At 40.8% G+C, this 17,859-nt stretch overlaps 5 protein-coding genes across 5 annotated transcripts in view; 4 read left to right on the top strand and 1 right to left on the bottom strand.

Annotated features, from left to right (window-relative positions):
- The window catches only part of pparab (peroxisome proliferator-activated receptor alpha b), a 28,897-nt gene extending 26,382 nt beyond the window's left edge, over positions 1–2,515 (top strand). Inside the window, exons 6-7 of the mRNA XM_069695320.1 lie at positions 981–1,434; positions 1,539–2,515. Coding sequence (XP_069551421.1) covers positions 981–1,434; positions 1,539–1,783 — 699 coding nt within the window. The 3' untranslated portion in view covers positions 1,784–2,515. The remainder of the gene's footprint in view (positions 1–980; positions 1,435–1,538) is intronic.
- A 4,288-nt stretch (positions 2,516–6,803) lies between these two features.
- On the top strand, positions 6,804–11,304 carry yars2 (tyrosyl-tRNA synthetase 2, mitochondrial). Its single transcript, XM_069695319.1, has 5 exons — positions 6,804–7,591; positions 9,036–9,203; positions 9,355–9,510; positions 9,884–10,054; positions 10,918–11,304. Exons 1-5 carry the CDS (start codon positions 6,804–6,806, stop codon positions 11,075–11,077), a joined length of 1,443 nt encoding a protein of 480 aa, XP_069551420.1. The 3' UTR covers positions 11,078–11,304.
- LOC138619095 (transcriptional enhancer factor TEF-3) overlaps positions 8,431–17,859 on the bottom strand; it is a 246,969-nt gene continuing 237,540 nt past the window's right edge. The window contains exon 12 of the transcript XR_011310783.1: positions 8,431–8,445. The gene's annotated coding sequence lies outside the window, so the exon portion shown is untranslated. The remainder of the gene's footprint in view (positions 8,446–17,859) is intronic.
- Positions 13,321–17,356, top strand: cdkn1bb (cyclin dependent kinase inhibitor 1Bb). Its single transcript, XM_069695325.1, has 3 exons — positions 13,321–13,795; positions 14,091–14,219; positions 15,737–17,356. Exons 1-2 carry the CDS (start codon positions 13,354–13,356, stop codon positions 14,204–14,206), a joined length of 558 nt encoding a protein of 185 aa, XP_069551426.1. The 5' UTR covers positions 13,321–13,353; the 3' UTR covers positions 14,207–14,219; positions 15,737–17,356.
- The window catches only part of adck2 (aarF domain containing kinase 2), a 284,765-nt gene continuing 281,593 nt past the window's right edge, over positions 14,688–17,859 (top strand). The window contains exon 1 of the mRNA XM_069695317.1: positions 14,688–14,706. The gene's annotated coding sequence lies outside the window, so the exon portion shown is untranslated. The remainder of the gene's footprint in view (positions 14,707–17,859) is intronic.

Genomic DNA, 17,859 nt, shown 5'->3' with positions numbered 1-17,859 from the left:
ATAGATTATAATTAAGCAATGCTAAACAATAGTGAACCCCTTCCCCCCCTCCTCTGCCCACATTCTCTCTCTGTCTGAACAACCACCATCAAATATATATAAACCACGTAGTTATCAGATAATTAATGTGTTGTAGTGACAGAAGTACAAAATTAAACAGCTCAGCATCATGTGCTCATGCCTTACCTTGTTACACGAGCCTGCAATTAGAGCAGTGTTTATGAGTCAAAGCTCTGATATGATGTGCAGCAGCAGGTGGAGCTGCTCATCAGATGTTGTAACTTGTCCACTGTGGGAACAGTGACACAGCTTAAAAACACCTACTAGCTACCTCCACTGCCTCTATTAGGTTTCTGTGACAGGAGTCTCTAACTTGTTTCCCTGAGTGCTACTTTGACAAAATGAAAGTGTCCAAGAGCTACTTATGTCACTGTGTAACATGTATTCATATAGCTGAGCTCCACCAAACCAGCTGATTAAGCTTCTTTTATGTGAACAATAACAAATTGATACTCAACACACACATACTCAACCAGTAGCTACCAGTTGGAGACCCCTGCTGTATGACATATATTCAGAGTTTCTCACACTGCTTTTCATTCAGCTTTAACTGTGCTTATATTTCTAGAACAATTAACACCTCAAACTGTATTTGAGTGTTAGGAGTGGCAACCTTAATTATGTAGCAGCAGAGTCAGGGAGAGTGATTGTGTCATTGTGGAAATATTCAGGTGTCAATAAGGGCTGCCTTTCATCTCACTAAAGATTATAAATAAACACCCCAGTCAGTCAGTCAGTTATTCATGAAGTGAGGTTTGATGATTCAGCTTTTTCCATATTTATGTAGTCAAGTCAGGTCAGGTTTATTTATGTCTGACAAAATCACAGGATACACTGTGCTGTCTTTGTTGCATTTTAACTGGAAAACCAGAAATGACACTTTTAGCTCACGAGAATGTGTCTTTCTTCACTATCCACAGCCTTTCGTCATCCATGACATGGAGACCCTCCAGCTGGCAGAGCAGACGCTGGTGGCCAAGATGGTCGGCCCCGCCACAGCGCTGAAGGACAGGGAGGCAGAAGTTCGGATTTTCCACTGCTGCCAGTGCACATCAGTGGAAACCGTCACGGAGCTCACGGAGTTTGCAAAGTCCGTCCCCGGGTTCTCGAGCCTGGACCTCAATGATCAGGTGACTCTTTTAAAATACGGAGTGTACGAGGCCCTCTTCGCCATGCTCGCCTCCAGTATGAACAAGGACGGGCTTCTTGTAGCGTACGGCTCAGGCTTCATCACTCGGGAATTCCTCAAGAGCCTGCGACGACCATTCAGTGACATGATGGAGCCAAAGTTCCAGTTTGCCATGAAGTTTAACTCGCTGGAGCTGGACGACAGTGACCTGGCTCTGTTTGTGGCCGCTATCATCTGCTGTGGAGGTGAGGATGCTGGGAACATATTTTTTTTATTTTGTTCTTGACTTCAACAAAAGATAATGATTGTGGACCTCAACCAACTCTCTGTTTATCTCCTCTGTGATTAGACCGCCCAGGCCTGGTGAATGTGGCACACATCGAGGCAATGCAGGAGAGCATCGTGCAGGTCCTACAGTTCCATCTGCTAGCCAATCACCCTGATGACACTTTCCTCTTTCCCAAGCTGCTGCAGAAACTGGCTGACCTCCGGCAGCTGGTCACTGAGCACGCACAGCTGGTGCAGGAGATCAAAAAGACAGAGGACACCTCACTGCACCCACTCCTGCAGGAGATCTACAGAGACATGTACTGAGGATTGTGGAGGAAATAACCAAGAGAGGAAAACTATACAAACCATCTCCTTCTTTATCAGGGACATGAGAAGAAGAGGACTCATCCATAAGCTAGGGGTTGAACCACTTAACCTCCTCTCCACCCCCAATGCAGCAAGAGTTAGCTTTGGCTTCCAGTCAACTCAAGAGGGCCTGTTAAGGCCCAGGCAAGAGACTGACCGCTCTCTGGGTTCAATGCAGTCCTCTCCACTCCATTGTGTGGACTTTCCCAATCACACATGCTAAGGTGTGATTTACAGCTAATTGAGCCTCTATCTATACACCAGTGTATGCAATCTCTGACCAAACTCTACATGTTAATTTGAAGTCCTTGAGATGACCTCTTTGGTTATTTTGGCCCTCAACAAGCCCGAAAATGAGGAAAGAAAGTGAACTTGATAATTACCACTCCAGCAGTATATTTGATAGATTTGTATATTGGTGTTAAAGAGCCAGAAACCTTTTTAAAGAAAGGCAGCTTCTGCTAAATTGGCTATCAATAGAAGGTGGTGTTGGTTATGAATGCACCAGCCCTCCACCGTGTTTCTTCACCTTTTTATAACCAGACACAGACAAGCTTCTGAACTTAATCATTTATTTGTACTGTATGCCCTCGAAGCCATTCTTTGTTGTGATACTGGAAACGATCATCACCTTTCATGTTCTTTTTTTCCTCCAAACAAGACGACATCAAGACTTGACATGGAGTCATATGACAACATGACAGCAGTCATTTTAAAATGTTAGAGTACGGTAGCAGAATCTTATGAAGAAGGTGTACAAGACTGAACTGACCACAGGCACAGAGTCACTGTTCACATGCACCACAATGCACATCTGAAGCACAAACACGCCTGTATTATGTTAATATGACGCTTTTAGACTGGACCTTTTTCACAAAACACAGATGTTTGGTACTCCATCTTGTTTTAGTATTTAAGGGCTAACCCCAAGATAACTCACATTAAAACCTCAAAACAGGAAGACTTAAAGCTAGCAACTATTTCACTCAGTGAATCTCCTTTTGTCAGTTGGTCGTGTCATCGCCACGTATTTTGTTTTTCACAGGCTGTGTTCTCGCCTCATAAACATGTAGTTGATTGAGATTCAGGGTTCTTATCTGCGCATATTTATATGATAACAAATAACATTTTTTTCCCACAAAGAAAATAATGGTTTTATGGCCTAGTAAATGAAAAAAAAAAAACTTTGACGATTAGAAGTTTTTCATCCTTGGGGTTCAGTTTCTCTCCGAGAGTTTCTCTAAAATCACGTGGTCTATTTCAGCTAACTGTCCATCTGGACCTATACAAGGAAAACTTGAATCTGTAGAATTAGTCTGCCCGGTGATGGATGAAGATCAAATATATTTCCACATAGTATCCTATAGATATTATTGTCATCTAACTGCGATGATTACCGTGCATGTGAAAAGGCCACTCCTGAATTTGTTGTCGCACTGCCTTTTTGTATAAAATGAACATACTACTTGGAAGACCTACAGTAAGGGAATGTTGATAAGGAAATGATGAAAATGTGCATGTCTCGTAATTTGGATAAAATATACGTGAATCTGTGAGAGAATGCTTTCCCCATCTGCTTATCCAACCAAAATGTCCCGAAATCATCATAAAATTATTGAAACTCAGTCCTCAGAAATGGACTTTGTGCTTGTAATTACATCACATTGTGTAAACAAAGCGTACTGTACATAGGTGAAATGATCCCATGGACTGCTTCGCTGACTTTTAACTCTTGAGGTGTACAAGGTACTAATGATGATCAACTTTTGTATCCCTCCGTTTGGTAAATAGTTTCAAACTTTTGAGATTTTGCAGTAAATGTAGTTCTGTACTGCATGTTCTTTTTGCTTAAATGTCACAGACTTGTGTTTTAATTGAATTGGATCCTATTTTTATACTAAAGTATATATGTATGACTAAATCTGATAATTGTTTATTTGAAATGGCACCAACGAAGAGTGCAGTGTAAATAGATTTAAGGTGTAACAGGGCAATTGGTTATCTGAGTAGCCATAGATCTGAATCCCACTGGGAACATTCCCTTGGTTAATTGCTTTCTTTTTAGATAGAGAGCCACCAAGACTGTAACATGCATTCAGTTCTTTTCAGCTGTACTTCCTTTATCTGTTAAATTGAGCTCTGAAAGCATACATGGGCTGTGCAGTGCTGGAAAAGGTTGATTAAAACCTGACCTCCATGAACTCTGAATACAAAAAGTATTTATCACATGAAAGGTGAAGCTACAGCCTGGCACTGATCATACAATAGTGATCTCCTCTTTTTATACTGTTTTCTCAGGATGCACATTAGGAAACGAATGGGGTAATAATATATGCACAGAATTTCATCATTATTATCAAAAATACTCCACAGTTGCCTCTTCATTTTGAACAAACCTGTACTTTTTTTTATTTTTTTTGTATACATCACATCTCTGTTGGTTAATAGAGAAACTGAATGCACTCATAATTTGCCATCACATCACAAATATTACAGATTACAAAACATGATGCAGTAGTAAAAATGCAATATATATATAGTTTTGTAATCCTGATTTTTGTCGTGCTTTTCATCGGACTTTTCTCTCCTCACTCGCTGCTACGTTGTACTAACTCACCAAACATTTCGTATGCCATTAGTAGATTACCGAACTACAAGCTGCCTCAACTTACTTATTATATCTCATCACAGAATGTCAGACCCACATTGCCGAATTCATTCAACGCAGCTCAGTTTTTCACCTCGTAGGTTCCTGGGCCTCCCAGAGCCCAGATGTGCTTGGGGATTAACCACAAACAACCTGTGCCTTAGTGTATGTAAATGCCATAAAACATCAGAGATTCAAAAATAAACAACACTTGACTTATGCACACACTTGTAGAATTGTAAACTGTTGGTGTCTTCAGCTAGATTTAGCTGTTTGAGACACAATAGGGTCCCACAGAGAGGAAATGATGTCAAAGAAAATATCCAATACAAACTACAGTAAGACTAACGCTCAAACGTACTATTGGAGCTTCATTCATCATTTCAAACAGTAAAATTGAAGGATTTCTTTCCAAAAAGAGAGTCTTTTAAAAGCTAAACATAAAATGCATGAGGCCCAAGTGGAGAAGTCGTGTAAATTTGTGATGTCGGCTTACAATTAGTAATGTCTGTTTTGTGTTGAATTGACAAGGGACTTTTTGACTTGTATCAGGGAATCCTAGTCTTCCTTTGTTGAACTAGCTCAGGATATAGTAAAGGTACTGTTTTTCCATCTCTATCTCTGTCTGTCTTATTCAGTCTGGAGTAATTTTATAGTGCTCTGCCTTACAGCAAACAAACACCAACAACAATACTGATTAATATCACTTTTATTTTTGTTTTCCACAACTGACAGACATTTTTCTACAGGGGAGCAGGGGGGCAGGGCAGCGGTCATAGGAATTAGATATTTTATTTTATTTTTTGTTCTTTTCCTGAATTTCATGGAGTTTGTTTTTGTGGCTATAGTGTCATGAAAAGAGACAACATAGACTGTCTTTGGAAGTGTTGTTAATGTGTACTGTGGCTTGATAACAATACTGTAAATGTTTGATGAATGTATATTTAGTCATTTAAACAATGAAACAAATTGACTTTGAATGGATTTCGAAATAAAATGATTTTAAAATCCTCTACATTTTGTTTGGTTGAATTTCAATGGACCATGCTAGAGTTAATATCACTCACTTTTATTATCTATAACATGCACCTTCCTTTCTTCCTACACCAAAGCCATTGCGTATTTGCAGACGGAAATGTGAACAGACAAAACATTTCATATTTAGACTGTAACTGTGATTTAACAGGTAAGCTGAGGCTGATGCAAGTTCGCCCTCTTTTGGTCAATAGTAAAACTTGCACTAAAGCATCTTCAGTCTGCTTACATAGTGCTGTATCTGGGTTTTATCGTAAACTCTTTGGTCAACATGTGATCAAATTGGAAGTAATGATTCCATTTGCCAATAGAGAAGACAGAACGTGGCTCATTATAGCCTGTAACTGAATCACATTAAGCTGCTATTATATATGTGTGCAAATGTAATGTATTGGGTTTGCAAACATTTTTCAAAACAAAGTAAAAGACCCCAAACTGATCTTTACCTTTGTATTCTGGTTTAGAGTGAGCAGTGAAACTGCAGGGCAACTGATTGACTGGAGACATTATATCATGCAACTGCTGATAAAAGGAAAGAAGAATCAAATGAAATAAGATTTAGTTAAATTAGAACTAAACAATTATACTTGAAGAATCAAGTTATATGACATAGAATTCACATAAATATTAATTTTTTTGCGCTGGCAAACTACAAGGCTACAGATTTGCTCTGAATTTGATCAAAAATACATTAATTCAGCAAAAAACTGAAATAATTAATCTCCTCAAACTAGATGTTGACAGTAGGGCCCTCTAAAACCCAGCTTAAACAGGACCTACATTAAGGCTTTAATATATCAGATACTTGACACAGTAATGTGGAGAAATGTGTTGTACACGTGCCTTTAAGAATATGTATAACTAAACAATAATAATAACGGAAACAGGCAGGTCCTGATTTAATACCTAATCTGATGACCCTGACTCTTAGAAATGCCTTAAAACGAGTTTCAAGTTAACACAAGGTACATACATACACGGTGCTCAAGAGAGATGTCGGTGGCCCATTGTGTCAACAGAGCCTCCAACTCATTTTTGCCCTGGGTGTCCCCGGCAGGTTTATGTCCATGTTTTGATTTTGGAGTTTTATGGGATCCTGGACAAATGCGCTCTTCACCCATCTGAGTAAATCACTCCTCCTTTTTCAGTTGTGCCTGGAAACTCCTGCAACCTGAAGTTACCAAACCCTCCTTCTTTGAGAACCACTGCACTAGAGGGCACTATACTCCTGCCAAGCTACCCAAGCTTCTCCTCAACTCCTCCTCCTCCGTGTTCTCAGTTGTCACATTGTCCAACATGGCTGCGTCCATGGTGCGGATCTGCCGCTATGCATCGCGGCATGGATCCCGTAGTCTCCTCAGACGAACAAATATTTGCCTCCCGCTCAAGTTTGAATTTCACCTTTCCTCTCCTGCACGCAGCGGACTGCTCTTCTCTCTAAATAAACGCGGTATTCTGAAGGACTCGTTCCCAGAAAACGCAGCGCAGGACCTGCTGCCCCGGCTGCTCCAGTCCGGTGCGCAAACTGTGTACTGCGGATTTGACCCCACGGCCGACAGCCTCCATGTGGGCAACTTGCTCGCTATCATAGGCCTGCTGCACTTCCGTGGCGCCGGGCACCATGTCCTCGCCGTGCTCGGAGGGGCCACGGCACAAATTGGGGACCCGAGCGGGAAGACCAGTGAGCGGGAGCGGCTGTCCGCGGACGTCGCGGAGGCGAACACCCGCAGCATCCGGGAGAGCATTCAGAGGATTTTTACCAACCACGAACTTCACTTCCACGACAGCGCCAGGCCGCTTGGCACCGTGGCGGTACTGAACAACCTGAGCTGGTATAAGAACTGGGATGTGGTGGAGTTTCTGTCGGAGGCCGGAAGGCACTTGAGGATGGGCACCATGCTCAGCCGGCACAGCGTGCAGTCCAGGCTGAAGAGCGCAGACGGTATGAGCCTGACAGAGTTCACCTACCAGGTGTTCCAAGCTTATGACTTCTACCACCTGAACCAAATATACGGCTGCAAGATTCAGCTCGGAGGCACCGACCAGCTGGGCAATTTGATGTCTGGCCATGAGTACATTCACAAGTAAATGTCCATCCAAACAGTGCGACTTTTGGAGTACGCAGTGGTCTTCAAGGAGAAGAGAGCCTCATTTCAGACTCCTTTTTTTTTTTTTTTTTTTAAACAGCAATTTTTACTGCATATTATTGATCTTGCATTGTACATAAATCCAACATGTCTAATGTGAATTGATAGGAGCCTGTCTTCAGCGCTGCACTTGTTCATCCTGTAAAAAAAACAACAACCCTGTAACTGTAAAAACTTTTTATCAAGCTTTTTTATGCTGTTAATCAGGAAGTTTAGGATTTTTACCCCCTGAACCAAACACATAGTTGCACATTTGAGCTAAATTCACAAGTAAGTTTCCAAAATATAGAGGAGAAAAACAGACTACTAATGTCGTGGTCTCTTTTCAGTAGGTACAGAGATTTGCTCCAGACCTCATTGAAAAATCTATAAATTAAAGATATTGTTGATCCTTGGTAAATGTACACATCACAGACAATGTGGTTACTTTTTTATGTGGAGTGTTTGGAGCCACTCTTTCATTCTGCATGCTTCCCATTCCTTAAGCGCTTAAATTTACAAGGTTATCTACTTTTTTTTTATCAGCACCATGTATAACCTCTACCTCCTGAACCAAATATATGGTTGCCATTTTCTGCATAGAGGCTGTCTGTGATGTCTGGCCATGAGTTCATTAACAAGTAAATGCCCATCATATTAATATGGACCTGACAGATGGATATGTTCTCTTTCTGAAGACATAGCTCTGTACCAGACACCATTCATAATTCCCATAATTTGGTCAAATCACACACACATCAGGAAATGTAAGTAAATGTCTCGTGTGAATCTACACGAGCCACTTTTAAATCCTGCATACTTCTTAACTTCAAAGCAACAATGTTAATTTGAGAAAAATGTTCAGTCATTGAATTTATTCAAACTTTTTTTTAATTTATTTCTGCATCTATTACGGAATTGTGGTGTGTGTGTTTTTGATATTAAGGGGACCCCTTTAAAAGCGTTACGCTCAGTTTAGATTGATTCATTTGTGAGCAACGGCCAATTTCTAGCAACTGGCTTGATGCTGTATCACATTATTGTCACAGGAAAAAAAATTAAGAATGTGACCTAGATTTTAAAAACTCACATTTAATATCTTACTGATGGCATCAAACTGGAGGGGATCCACTGTCAGTGAGCAGAAGTACATGACTTCTACAACCGGAACAAAATATATGCTTGCAAGATTCAGCCTTAGATTTTTAGATAAAAAAATAATAGCAGCTTTTTTTTTTCTACTTGTATGGTTACATTGATTCCACTTAAATTTGAATTATCGCTGCTTGCTACGAAGACATTGCAAAAACGCGCCAGCAGTTCAGCCAGACAAAGGATCCACTCTCAAGTTTTCATGTGTCCATACCAGCCTAGTTGCACTGACATCCTGGTATCTCTTCAGAGTGAGCGGTGAGGAGGTGTATGGCCTGACCATCCCGCTGGTGACCAGCTCTGTCGGGGACAAGCTGGGGAAAACGGCAGGCAACGCAGTGTGGCTCAACAGAGACAAGACATCGCCCTTTGAGCTCTACCAGTTCTTTCTCAGGCAGCCGGACGCCAGTGTGGAGGGGTACGTGCAGGTGGAGGCTGATGAATGGATGTAAAGCTAAGATAAACGATCTGAAAGCATCTCGTTGTTGACCTGTCATCTGCCCTGGCTGGTTGAGGTCTAGCAAATACTCGGTAATAAGCTGACGTGTATTTGTGTGTGCATTTCACAGGTACCTGAAGTTGTTCACCTTTCTGCCTCTGGCGGAGGTGGAGAGGCTGACGGAGCAGCAGAGAGAGGATCCAGGCAAACGCCTCGCACATAAACGGCTGGCTGCAGAAGTGACCAAACTGGTGCATGGAAAGGAGGGCCTCGAGAGTGCCAAGAGGTCAGAGAGGGGCTCTGTGTGTGTGTGTACCGTATTTATTTCGACAAGTTGTGAGGTCATTTCTTGCAGTTTTATACATGTTTGGTTTTATTCAGCAAGAACTCATTCAGAAACATCAGGAACAATGTGTTTAGCGCTGCAGGGTTATGTAGTCAGTTACCGCCAGAAAGTCAATGATGAATTCTAATTTGTATGTTGATAAGTATTCATACATCAGCTGTGTGTAGGAGGGAAATATGCTAAATCCTTAACAACACCCAGGCTCACTAGTAGTAGTAGTAACTCACTGTGTTGCTGCTCTTAACCTCTATCGTCCCAGTGGAGGAAAAGGCTGTGCAGAGCAGTGCAGTCACATTAAATGTTATCATTGCAGATGTACCAATGCGCTGTACCACAGCAGCGTGCAGGCCTTGGAGGAGATGAGCGACGAGGAGCTTCAGGAACTCTTCAGGGAGGCTCCGTTCCATGAGCTGCTGTTGGAGCCGGGGACCACGGTGATCGACACGTGCCGCAAGGTCAACGCCATCCCCGAGGGACCCAGAGGGTAGGAGCTCCAGTCCTGATTCCTCTCAATCCAGTTTCTCAGGGCCAACTATTAATAGAGAATATATAGAGAGTATTTAAAAACTACATTAAACGCATAAACCTGCAAATGGATGAAGGAAAGCTCAAGGGCTATTAGTCCACTCAAATTCCTCACGTTCCTTAAGTCCTATCAAGCCATGCATGTGGTTCTCGTGATAATTATTTGTTCAAAAGAAAGTAGCTGGAGTCAGATAATCCTGTTGAAATTTTACAAGCCATTTTTGTCCAGAGTTTGTGAATTAAATTATGTTCACTGGCATTGTATTTAGGTGGCAGCAGATGGGCAAACACAAATCAAATGTATTTCAATTTATTTATGATTAGGTAATTTGACTGACACTATCATAAAATAATAAAAATATCCATCACACAAAAGCTCATGATAACATTTTTTACAGTGCTTGTTTGTCTAAACCACTGTCCAAAAACTATTCAATTTACAGTGGTATAAAAGAGATTACAGTCATCATATTACATTAATGGTCATAAACTTACATTAATTGACCATGTAGGAGTCAGGAGGATAGCCCGGATACTGATTATGTGATATCTCATCATTATACACAAGTTACTGTGAGACTACTTGTACCTCAGAAATACACAGTGTGATCTGTCAGATGATGCAGTTTTTATATTCAGTACGAGTTTTCTATAATTATATTGTTGGCTTTAGAATTAGTGCAAAGATGGATCACAATGGGACAAGGAGGCATTTTTGTGATTTCCTATTGAAACAGTGCAAGGTTATTTCCTCACTACCTCAGATGGGTTACGCAGAGGAGACGCTGTGCAAACGTAAATGTGTGAATGTTTGTGTCTCAGGTATCGGATGGTCTCAGACGGAGCGGTGTGGATCAACCACAAGCGGGCTGACAAACCGGAGCAGGTCTTGATCCCCAAACTCCACATCCTGTCTAATGGACTGAGCCTGCTCAGAGTGGGCAAGAGGAACTTCCACATCATCAAGTGGCTCAGTCTCTGAGGCTGCCTGACTGAGCAATGGACCAGTTTACTATAATGGACTGACTGGGAAGGTAGGCGACTGCACCTCAGCAGGGTCAGTGAGGAGACTTTGATGGACTGATATCTTACTGGGTTTTTGGGATAGCCTGAACCCTTAGTAGTCTCCTGTGGTTGTTATATAAATATGTACATGTACCGATGTGATGTTTATCTGAAGCTACGGTATTAAAAAGCCTTTGACATGAAGATGGTTTACCTGCTCACTTTGTGCTGTTGTAGAGGGTTTTTTTTTGTTGTGAAAGTGATCACTAGGGGGCATCATTGTCCCAGTCTTAAGGGGGTCCACAAGCAGCCACCCACCCCACCTAGCCTGCTGTGACCTCTTAAGTAAATAATTGCTCACAGTAAAATTAAATTGCATCATTTCTCGCAAACAGGTTATAGTTCTATTTTAAGCAGTCGTGTTTCTTTTAATGTAATGAGAACATGAGGCCGGCATCTGTGTTAATGTGCCTTGTTTTTTCTTCCTCAGTGGTACAAAGTGTAAACTGTATCATAAAGAGAAGAATGAGGTTTTGGATCAATTTGAAAACCAACGACTTTTGCTTGCAGGTTACCTTGAGATAACATAAATTATATTTTTCCATTATGTAGTAGTTTTTGACAGGTGGTACTCAATTTTCCAACACTATCCAAAGTTTTGACTGTAGTGTAAATAACAATTTCTAACATTAAGCATGCAGGAACCTTAACAGTGTTTGTTTTTTCCTTTAAGGTTTTGGGGGTTTAAAAAAAAAAAAAAAAGAAATGCACATTTGACAACTTCTAATGTATGTGGTTTTCTAGCCCTGGTGTTCTCTCTTCTTGTCTTGGGGTCAGTTGTGTGCTGAACTTGACCTTCCCTACTCGGCTGCATATAATTGGTGGAAATCTCATGTAGTAAAGATAGACGTTTGGCTAATTGGCAGAAATTAAATTTTTATTTTATTTTTGGCAATCATTGGTTACTTAAGAGGGGATAGGGGGGTTTACCTACTTTAGCAGAGAGGCACAGAGCCCAAACCTTGAAGCTTTAGTTTAAGTGCTGTCAGCTCTTTTAAGGCGGTATGTTTATAAGCAATTTGTTTTTCACAAATATTACCTTTACAGCATATTTTGTATCAATCTGATTAATGGTTGTTTGGCAGCAGTTGGATTTTATAGTTGTTTTTTTTTCTAAATTCTAATTTGTGAATGTATTGAAATATATTTGTTGTTAGGTTCATTAAACTAAGGCTGCGGATGCAAGAAATGCAAGGTATTTTAAAACAAGACGATGCCATGTGTTAAACTCCACCCATAAGCTTTTGTCTTATTTTTTTGGAAGCTGGTTTTAAAATGTAATTTTAAATGCCTACCAGATAATATTGAAACATTCAGCTTTAATGTCTTGCAAATATTAGTTTCTCTCTTATTTAGAGGCTGAAATATTAGAATATCCTTTGGGTTTTTTTTGGTTTTTTTATTGGCTTCTTTTTGTTATCACTGAAAGGATTGTTTTCTAATCCATAATATTTTCTTACCTGCCAACATAGGAAGAGGAATATATATTTATTAAATGTCCATACAAATAGTGGAAAAAAAAAAGACGTGTAACAAGGGAGATCTAAAGCAACTTGCACACTGCTGTATTGACAGCGTTTTTCAGTTTTTGAGCTTGGAAAAAGATGTAGTAATAATACACAGGCGCGCTTGGATGTTCTGAGCCCTGTCGCAAACAACCTCGGTCCACCTTAAGAGAAGTGGGCGGGCTCAAGCGTCCTGACCAATCAGCGGCTATCTTTGCGTTTAAATAGCTCCGTGTGTCAATCATGTTTCCCTCCCCTCTCCCTCCCTCCCCCGCCTCCCACCCCCTCCCCAAGTCAACCTCCCCTCTCAATCCCAACTACATCTCTCAATCGCCATATTGGGTACTGAGAAGGTTTGTCTGCAGTTTCTCTCACTACGGGACGAAACATTTTTTGACAGAGCGGCTCCGGTTCCTGTGCACTTTGTTTTGATGCTCCGCGGAGACGACCGAGCACCGCGGCCGTTAGCCTCTCCAGCTCGACGTATGCGGGGCGCCAGTCGTCGTTTTACGCAGCTTTTCGGATCTTTCTCAGCGACGAGGAGAGACCCGTTGTTTTTGAGCGGCGTGTTTTTCTGGTGAAAACGGGACGCTTTGAAGAAAAAAGACACAAAAAGAAGAAAACATTGTCTTTCTTTTTTTTTTTTTTTTTTTTTTTTTTTTTTTTTAGGGGGGGGGGGTTGTTTAAAATGTCAGATGTTCGACTTTCAAACGGGAGCCCGACGCTGGAGCGGACAGAGCCCCGGGTGTCGGATCACCCGAAACCGTCAGCCTGCAGGAGCCTCTTCGGCTCGGTGGATCACGAAGAGTTAAAGAGGGATTTAAAGGGACATTTGCGGGAGTTGGAAGAGGCTGCCTCCGCCAAGTGGGGCTTCGACTTCGCCAATCACACGCCGCTGGCCAACGGCAGGCTGGAGTGGGAATTAGTGGATTGCGCAGAGGTCCCGGATTTCTACATGCGGCAGCCGCGGAGGGAGAAAGGCGTCCGCGCCGCAGGGAATAACAATGTGGATCTAAACGGGAATCATAACTGTGTTGTTGTGGCTCCGAGCGAAGACGGCGGCAGGTCCGACGGGCAGATGGAGTGCACGGAGCAGTGCACCGGGCTGAGGAAAAGACCTGCATGTCACGGTACCTACGTCTGCTTACAAAATGACCTCTTGTTTCCACCCGAATGCTTTTCTGTGTAACAGATAGCCACATCACTGTGGTGGGATTTCTCTCACCGAAAAATATGTATTTTTTTTTTTTGTAACCTGAAAAAAATTTGGACCACAACGGGGAAAAATTGGGTCTTTTAAAAAAAAAAAAAAAAAAAGAGGACAAAGATCAGTAAATGGCTTATTTATTTAGTTTTTCTTCTCTTCTCTTTTTTTTTATTTTTTTTTAAATTTTTAACTGACGATGATAAACTTTGCTTTTGCAGACCCCTCGGCCCAAAATAAGAGGTCACACACCAGCTCGGAGGAGGTCAGCTGTCCGAGCCTGAGCCGCCCTACGGAGCACACACCCAGGAAACCCAGTCCCAAGAGGCAAACGTGAGGACGGAGAGACGGTAAGGAGCTCCTCTGGACTCGGTTTAACTTTCTTTCTTTTTTTTTTTTTTCCTTTTCTCCTAAATGTGCTTATTTTTTAATGGGCTTCTGAATGGTGTAACGCGTCAGGGTAGAAAATGCAGACTAGGCCCTTTTTTTTTTTCTAGCTGTGGTCCTCCTCGGGAGGTTTTCGTAAATTTAACAAAAATACTTTTTATTTACAAAAAAAAAAAAAATCGTATTATTTATACACTGTCGTTCGGTGTTCGTATAAACCACCGTGCAGCTCAGACTAGATGATTTTAAATTTTAAATACGTGTGCAGGTTTGATAATATATATATATATTTATTTTTTTGCGTGCGTGCCCTTCAAGAGTGCTGTCAGGCGGCCCCATTCATTTACTAGTAGTAACAGCTTTCAGTTGTATTTTTTTTTTTTTTTTTTTTTTTTGCACTCGGATCTACGTTGATTTCACTACGATCGATACAACAACAACAACAAAAAAATACAAAAAAAAAAAAATGGTGGCTGCGCGTTTTACACCTTTCAACCACGAGCCCAGAGTTTCCACTGAAGTGTAAACAACAAGTGCTGAACAACAGTGTAGTAGTAACACGTCAGCAGCCACTGCCCTCAGCACGGAGCAGAGCAGGGACGGGAAGGGGCTGGTCTCTGCGTGCGTGCGTGTGTGCGTGCGTGCGTGTAGGGCACTCTCTCTCACGCACACACTCTGCAGACTAATGTTACAACACACACACACACACACACACACACACACACGTCTGTCCCTCCCTGTTGGTGGAGAGCGTGCAGAGGAGTCGTGCAGGTCTGAAATCAAGTGTGCATGTTGTGTCACTGGTTTGGAGGGTGAATGGGCATGAAATCTGCAGCGTAGTGACAAGGATGTGAACTAGGGGGGTGAAGTCATGGTGGTTTTTAGTACACGTTTAGAAACGGATTAGTGGGAGAGGAAATTTTAAAAAATAAATAAATAAATAAGTAAAAATTCAAGGAAGTCTAAAATAGTTTTTTTTTGTTGTTGTTGTTGTTGTTGTTTTTTAATTAAAAAGTATGGTTCTTTGAGAGAAAAAAAAAAGATCTTGTTCACCTGCCTGCTAGTTGTTGGTTTCTACTCCTAAAATATAAATTGTTGTGTAAAATTCAAGGTGTTGGGGACACCTCTTTTTTTTAATTTCTTTTTTTTTTTTTTAAGTTTGCCGAATGAACAAGTTCGGCCTGCATATATGCGCTGGTCAATAACTAAAGAACATAAAGAACACTTTCTGGACTGTTTGCAGTGACTCCAACTATATTTCTGGTTCCTGTCTCCTTGCCTTTTTATGTCGGGAGGCATTTGCTTCTCCACATGTTAAGTGAAACCTCAGCACAACCAGCCTCTCCATTCTTTTGCAGAAATTATTGCACAATGCTCTGTGTGTCAGATTAGTGTTGTTCTTGCAAACTCTAATGCCCCCCTCCCCCCTCTACTCCCCCCCTCCCCCCCTCCCTCCTCTTTGGTCTGATTTGTCCCACAGAGCTGAACATGTATTTCCCCCAGTTTTAAGCGGGAAACCTCAGTGTTGGCCGAATTTTTTACATTTTTTTTTATTTTTGGAAGAGGATCTACGCAGCATCAGAAACATATCAGCTCTCCTGAAGATGGGGGAGGACGCTGTTGAAGCACTGAATAGAAACACTAAAGTTGTGGCACTCAATTAAAAGTTACTGCCTCTAAAAGCGGTCAATGTAGCAGTGTGCAATTAGGTTTGATTTCCTTTTTTGCTCCTTTTTTTTTACTACCTGTGTGTAAATAAATATCTATAGATATCTATATATATTATATTTCTCTCCATATGTAGCACATAAAACATTATGATTGAAAAACAAATCCTTTATGTAAAATGGTGTGAATTTTGATTTGACTTGAAGAATTGCAGTGTAGTTTGATACATGTTTCCAAAATGCTGTTCAGTTTTTTTTTTTTGGTTATTTTATTCTTTTATTTTGAAAGGCATTGTGATGCTGACATGGTCCCTAATTGCTACATTTAAAATACAAAATCATGGCTTCTTACAGTTTCTTAACAGTGTGTCTTCACTCCGTCATCTTCCTAACTCACCAGTGAAGAACGGTACAAATGTAGCTCCTCTGTTTGTATTCAAACTTTTTTGTTTTGTTTTGTTTTGTTTTGTTTCGCTGCTTATTGCGAATGTCACCAAGTGCAAGTTCTCCTATAAGATCTAGTTCCACAGGAATAATATTTCCGGAAGGACTTTCTTTAAATCAGCCGATATTTATTTTGTAATTGAGGTGCTGTTTGCACCAGTTGAATCCTGGAATATGATCGTTTGTTTTTCCTTAAGTTCTCCTGTACACCTCAGCCACATTGTAAAGGATGTGTTTGATTTCCCCCTGGAGCTGTGAGGTACTCAGATATTGAAGGACAGAGACCATACAAACTGCACAGTTGTGTTCTCCTTGACTGTTTTCCTTATTGTTTCATGAGCCTTAATGCTCTTCAGAAAGGAGGTTTTCTGTAAAGGGTAGAATGTCCTACAATACCAAATACATCTTTGCTTCATTACAGTTGCCAGCGCCGCCTGTGCTCCTTAATTGACTTCACATTGTATTACTTTGTGATATCCTAGACGTTTGTACTTTTTTTTTTTTTTCCACCGACGTTGTTAGCCTGCTGAGGATGCCACTGTGAGCATCTAAAAGCTTCCCTTTATTTGCTTAAAGTGTGGTTTATTTTCAAAGAGACCAGGGTGCACCTGGATGGAGACAGAAAACAGCTAGTCTCAGAAATGCAGTCACCATGCCTGTGTATTTGTGTAAATCTTTGCAATGTACCTTTGTACATAATTTTGTAAAAACACTGAGAAATTATACTAACTTATTTATGTCAAGCTTTTTTTATGTAGAATAAAAAAAATAAAAAAAATGGGTTTTTGATTACGGTTATCCAAAGTGGCATTTACTTTATTATAATTGTTTTATTTTGTAAAAGCATATTTTTGGTAGTTTTTTTTTTTTTTTTTTTTTTTTTCTTATCAATAAGGTTGCAAACTGAGCCTGATAAAATATTTGATGTGCATTTTGTAATGTGTGGTTATAAAATGTGTTGCAATCAATTAAAAGAAAAATTAAATCTATCTGACTTGTGGGTGCTCTTTACACTTGGTGTGAATTCACCATACACACTCATGGTTTAAGCTCACAGCTGATTTGCTCATTATGGGAAAATAACTAGAATTCTTTTTCTCTCACTACTAATGTCCAAACGTCACTTGGGTCGTTGCAGCAGCTGTGCGAGTGGACATCGGTGCATGCAGGCAGCCTGGTACAACAAAGCGCCACTCCCAATATGAATCCACCAGGGTTGTGAGCTGGCTGATGATTGACACTTTGGTCATCCAATCAAAAAGAGAGAGGGGAAAGCAGACCACTTGTTGCAGCCAGTGATATTCAGTAATTTATTACAGGAATGACTTTCATGAAAAAAGGGAAAAAAAAAAAAAAAGAGAAGGTAAGTTCTTGGAGCTCATTAAAGCATCCTCTCCTGACAGTATACTGCAAACCTAACTGCAACTTGATTATTATTTTTTCTTTTTTTTTCTTTTACTCCCCTTAGTAGCATTTGTATTTCTAAGTGTGT

The sequence above is a fragment of the Brachyistius frenatus genome, unplaced genomic scaffold, assembly GCF_029030835.1.
Source record: "Brachyistius frenatus isolate BFR_SWC_R1_liver_20210118 unplaced genomic scaffold, ASM2903083v1 Contig_19, whole genome shotgun sequence".
Classification (NCBI taxonomy): Eukaryota; Metazoa; Chordata; class Actinopteri; family Embiotocidae; genus Brachyistius; species Brachyistius frenatus.
Note: the sequence above shows the minus strand (reverse complement) of the source record. Positions and strands in the feature narration are given on the sequence as shown.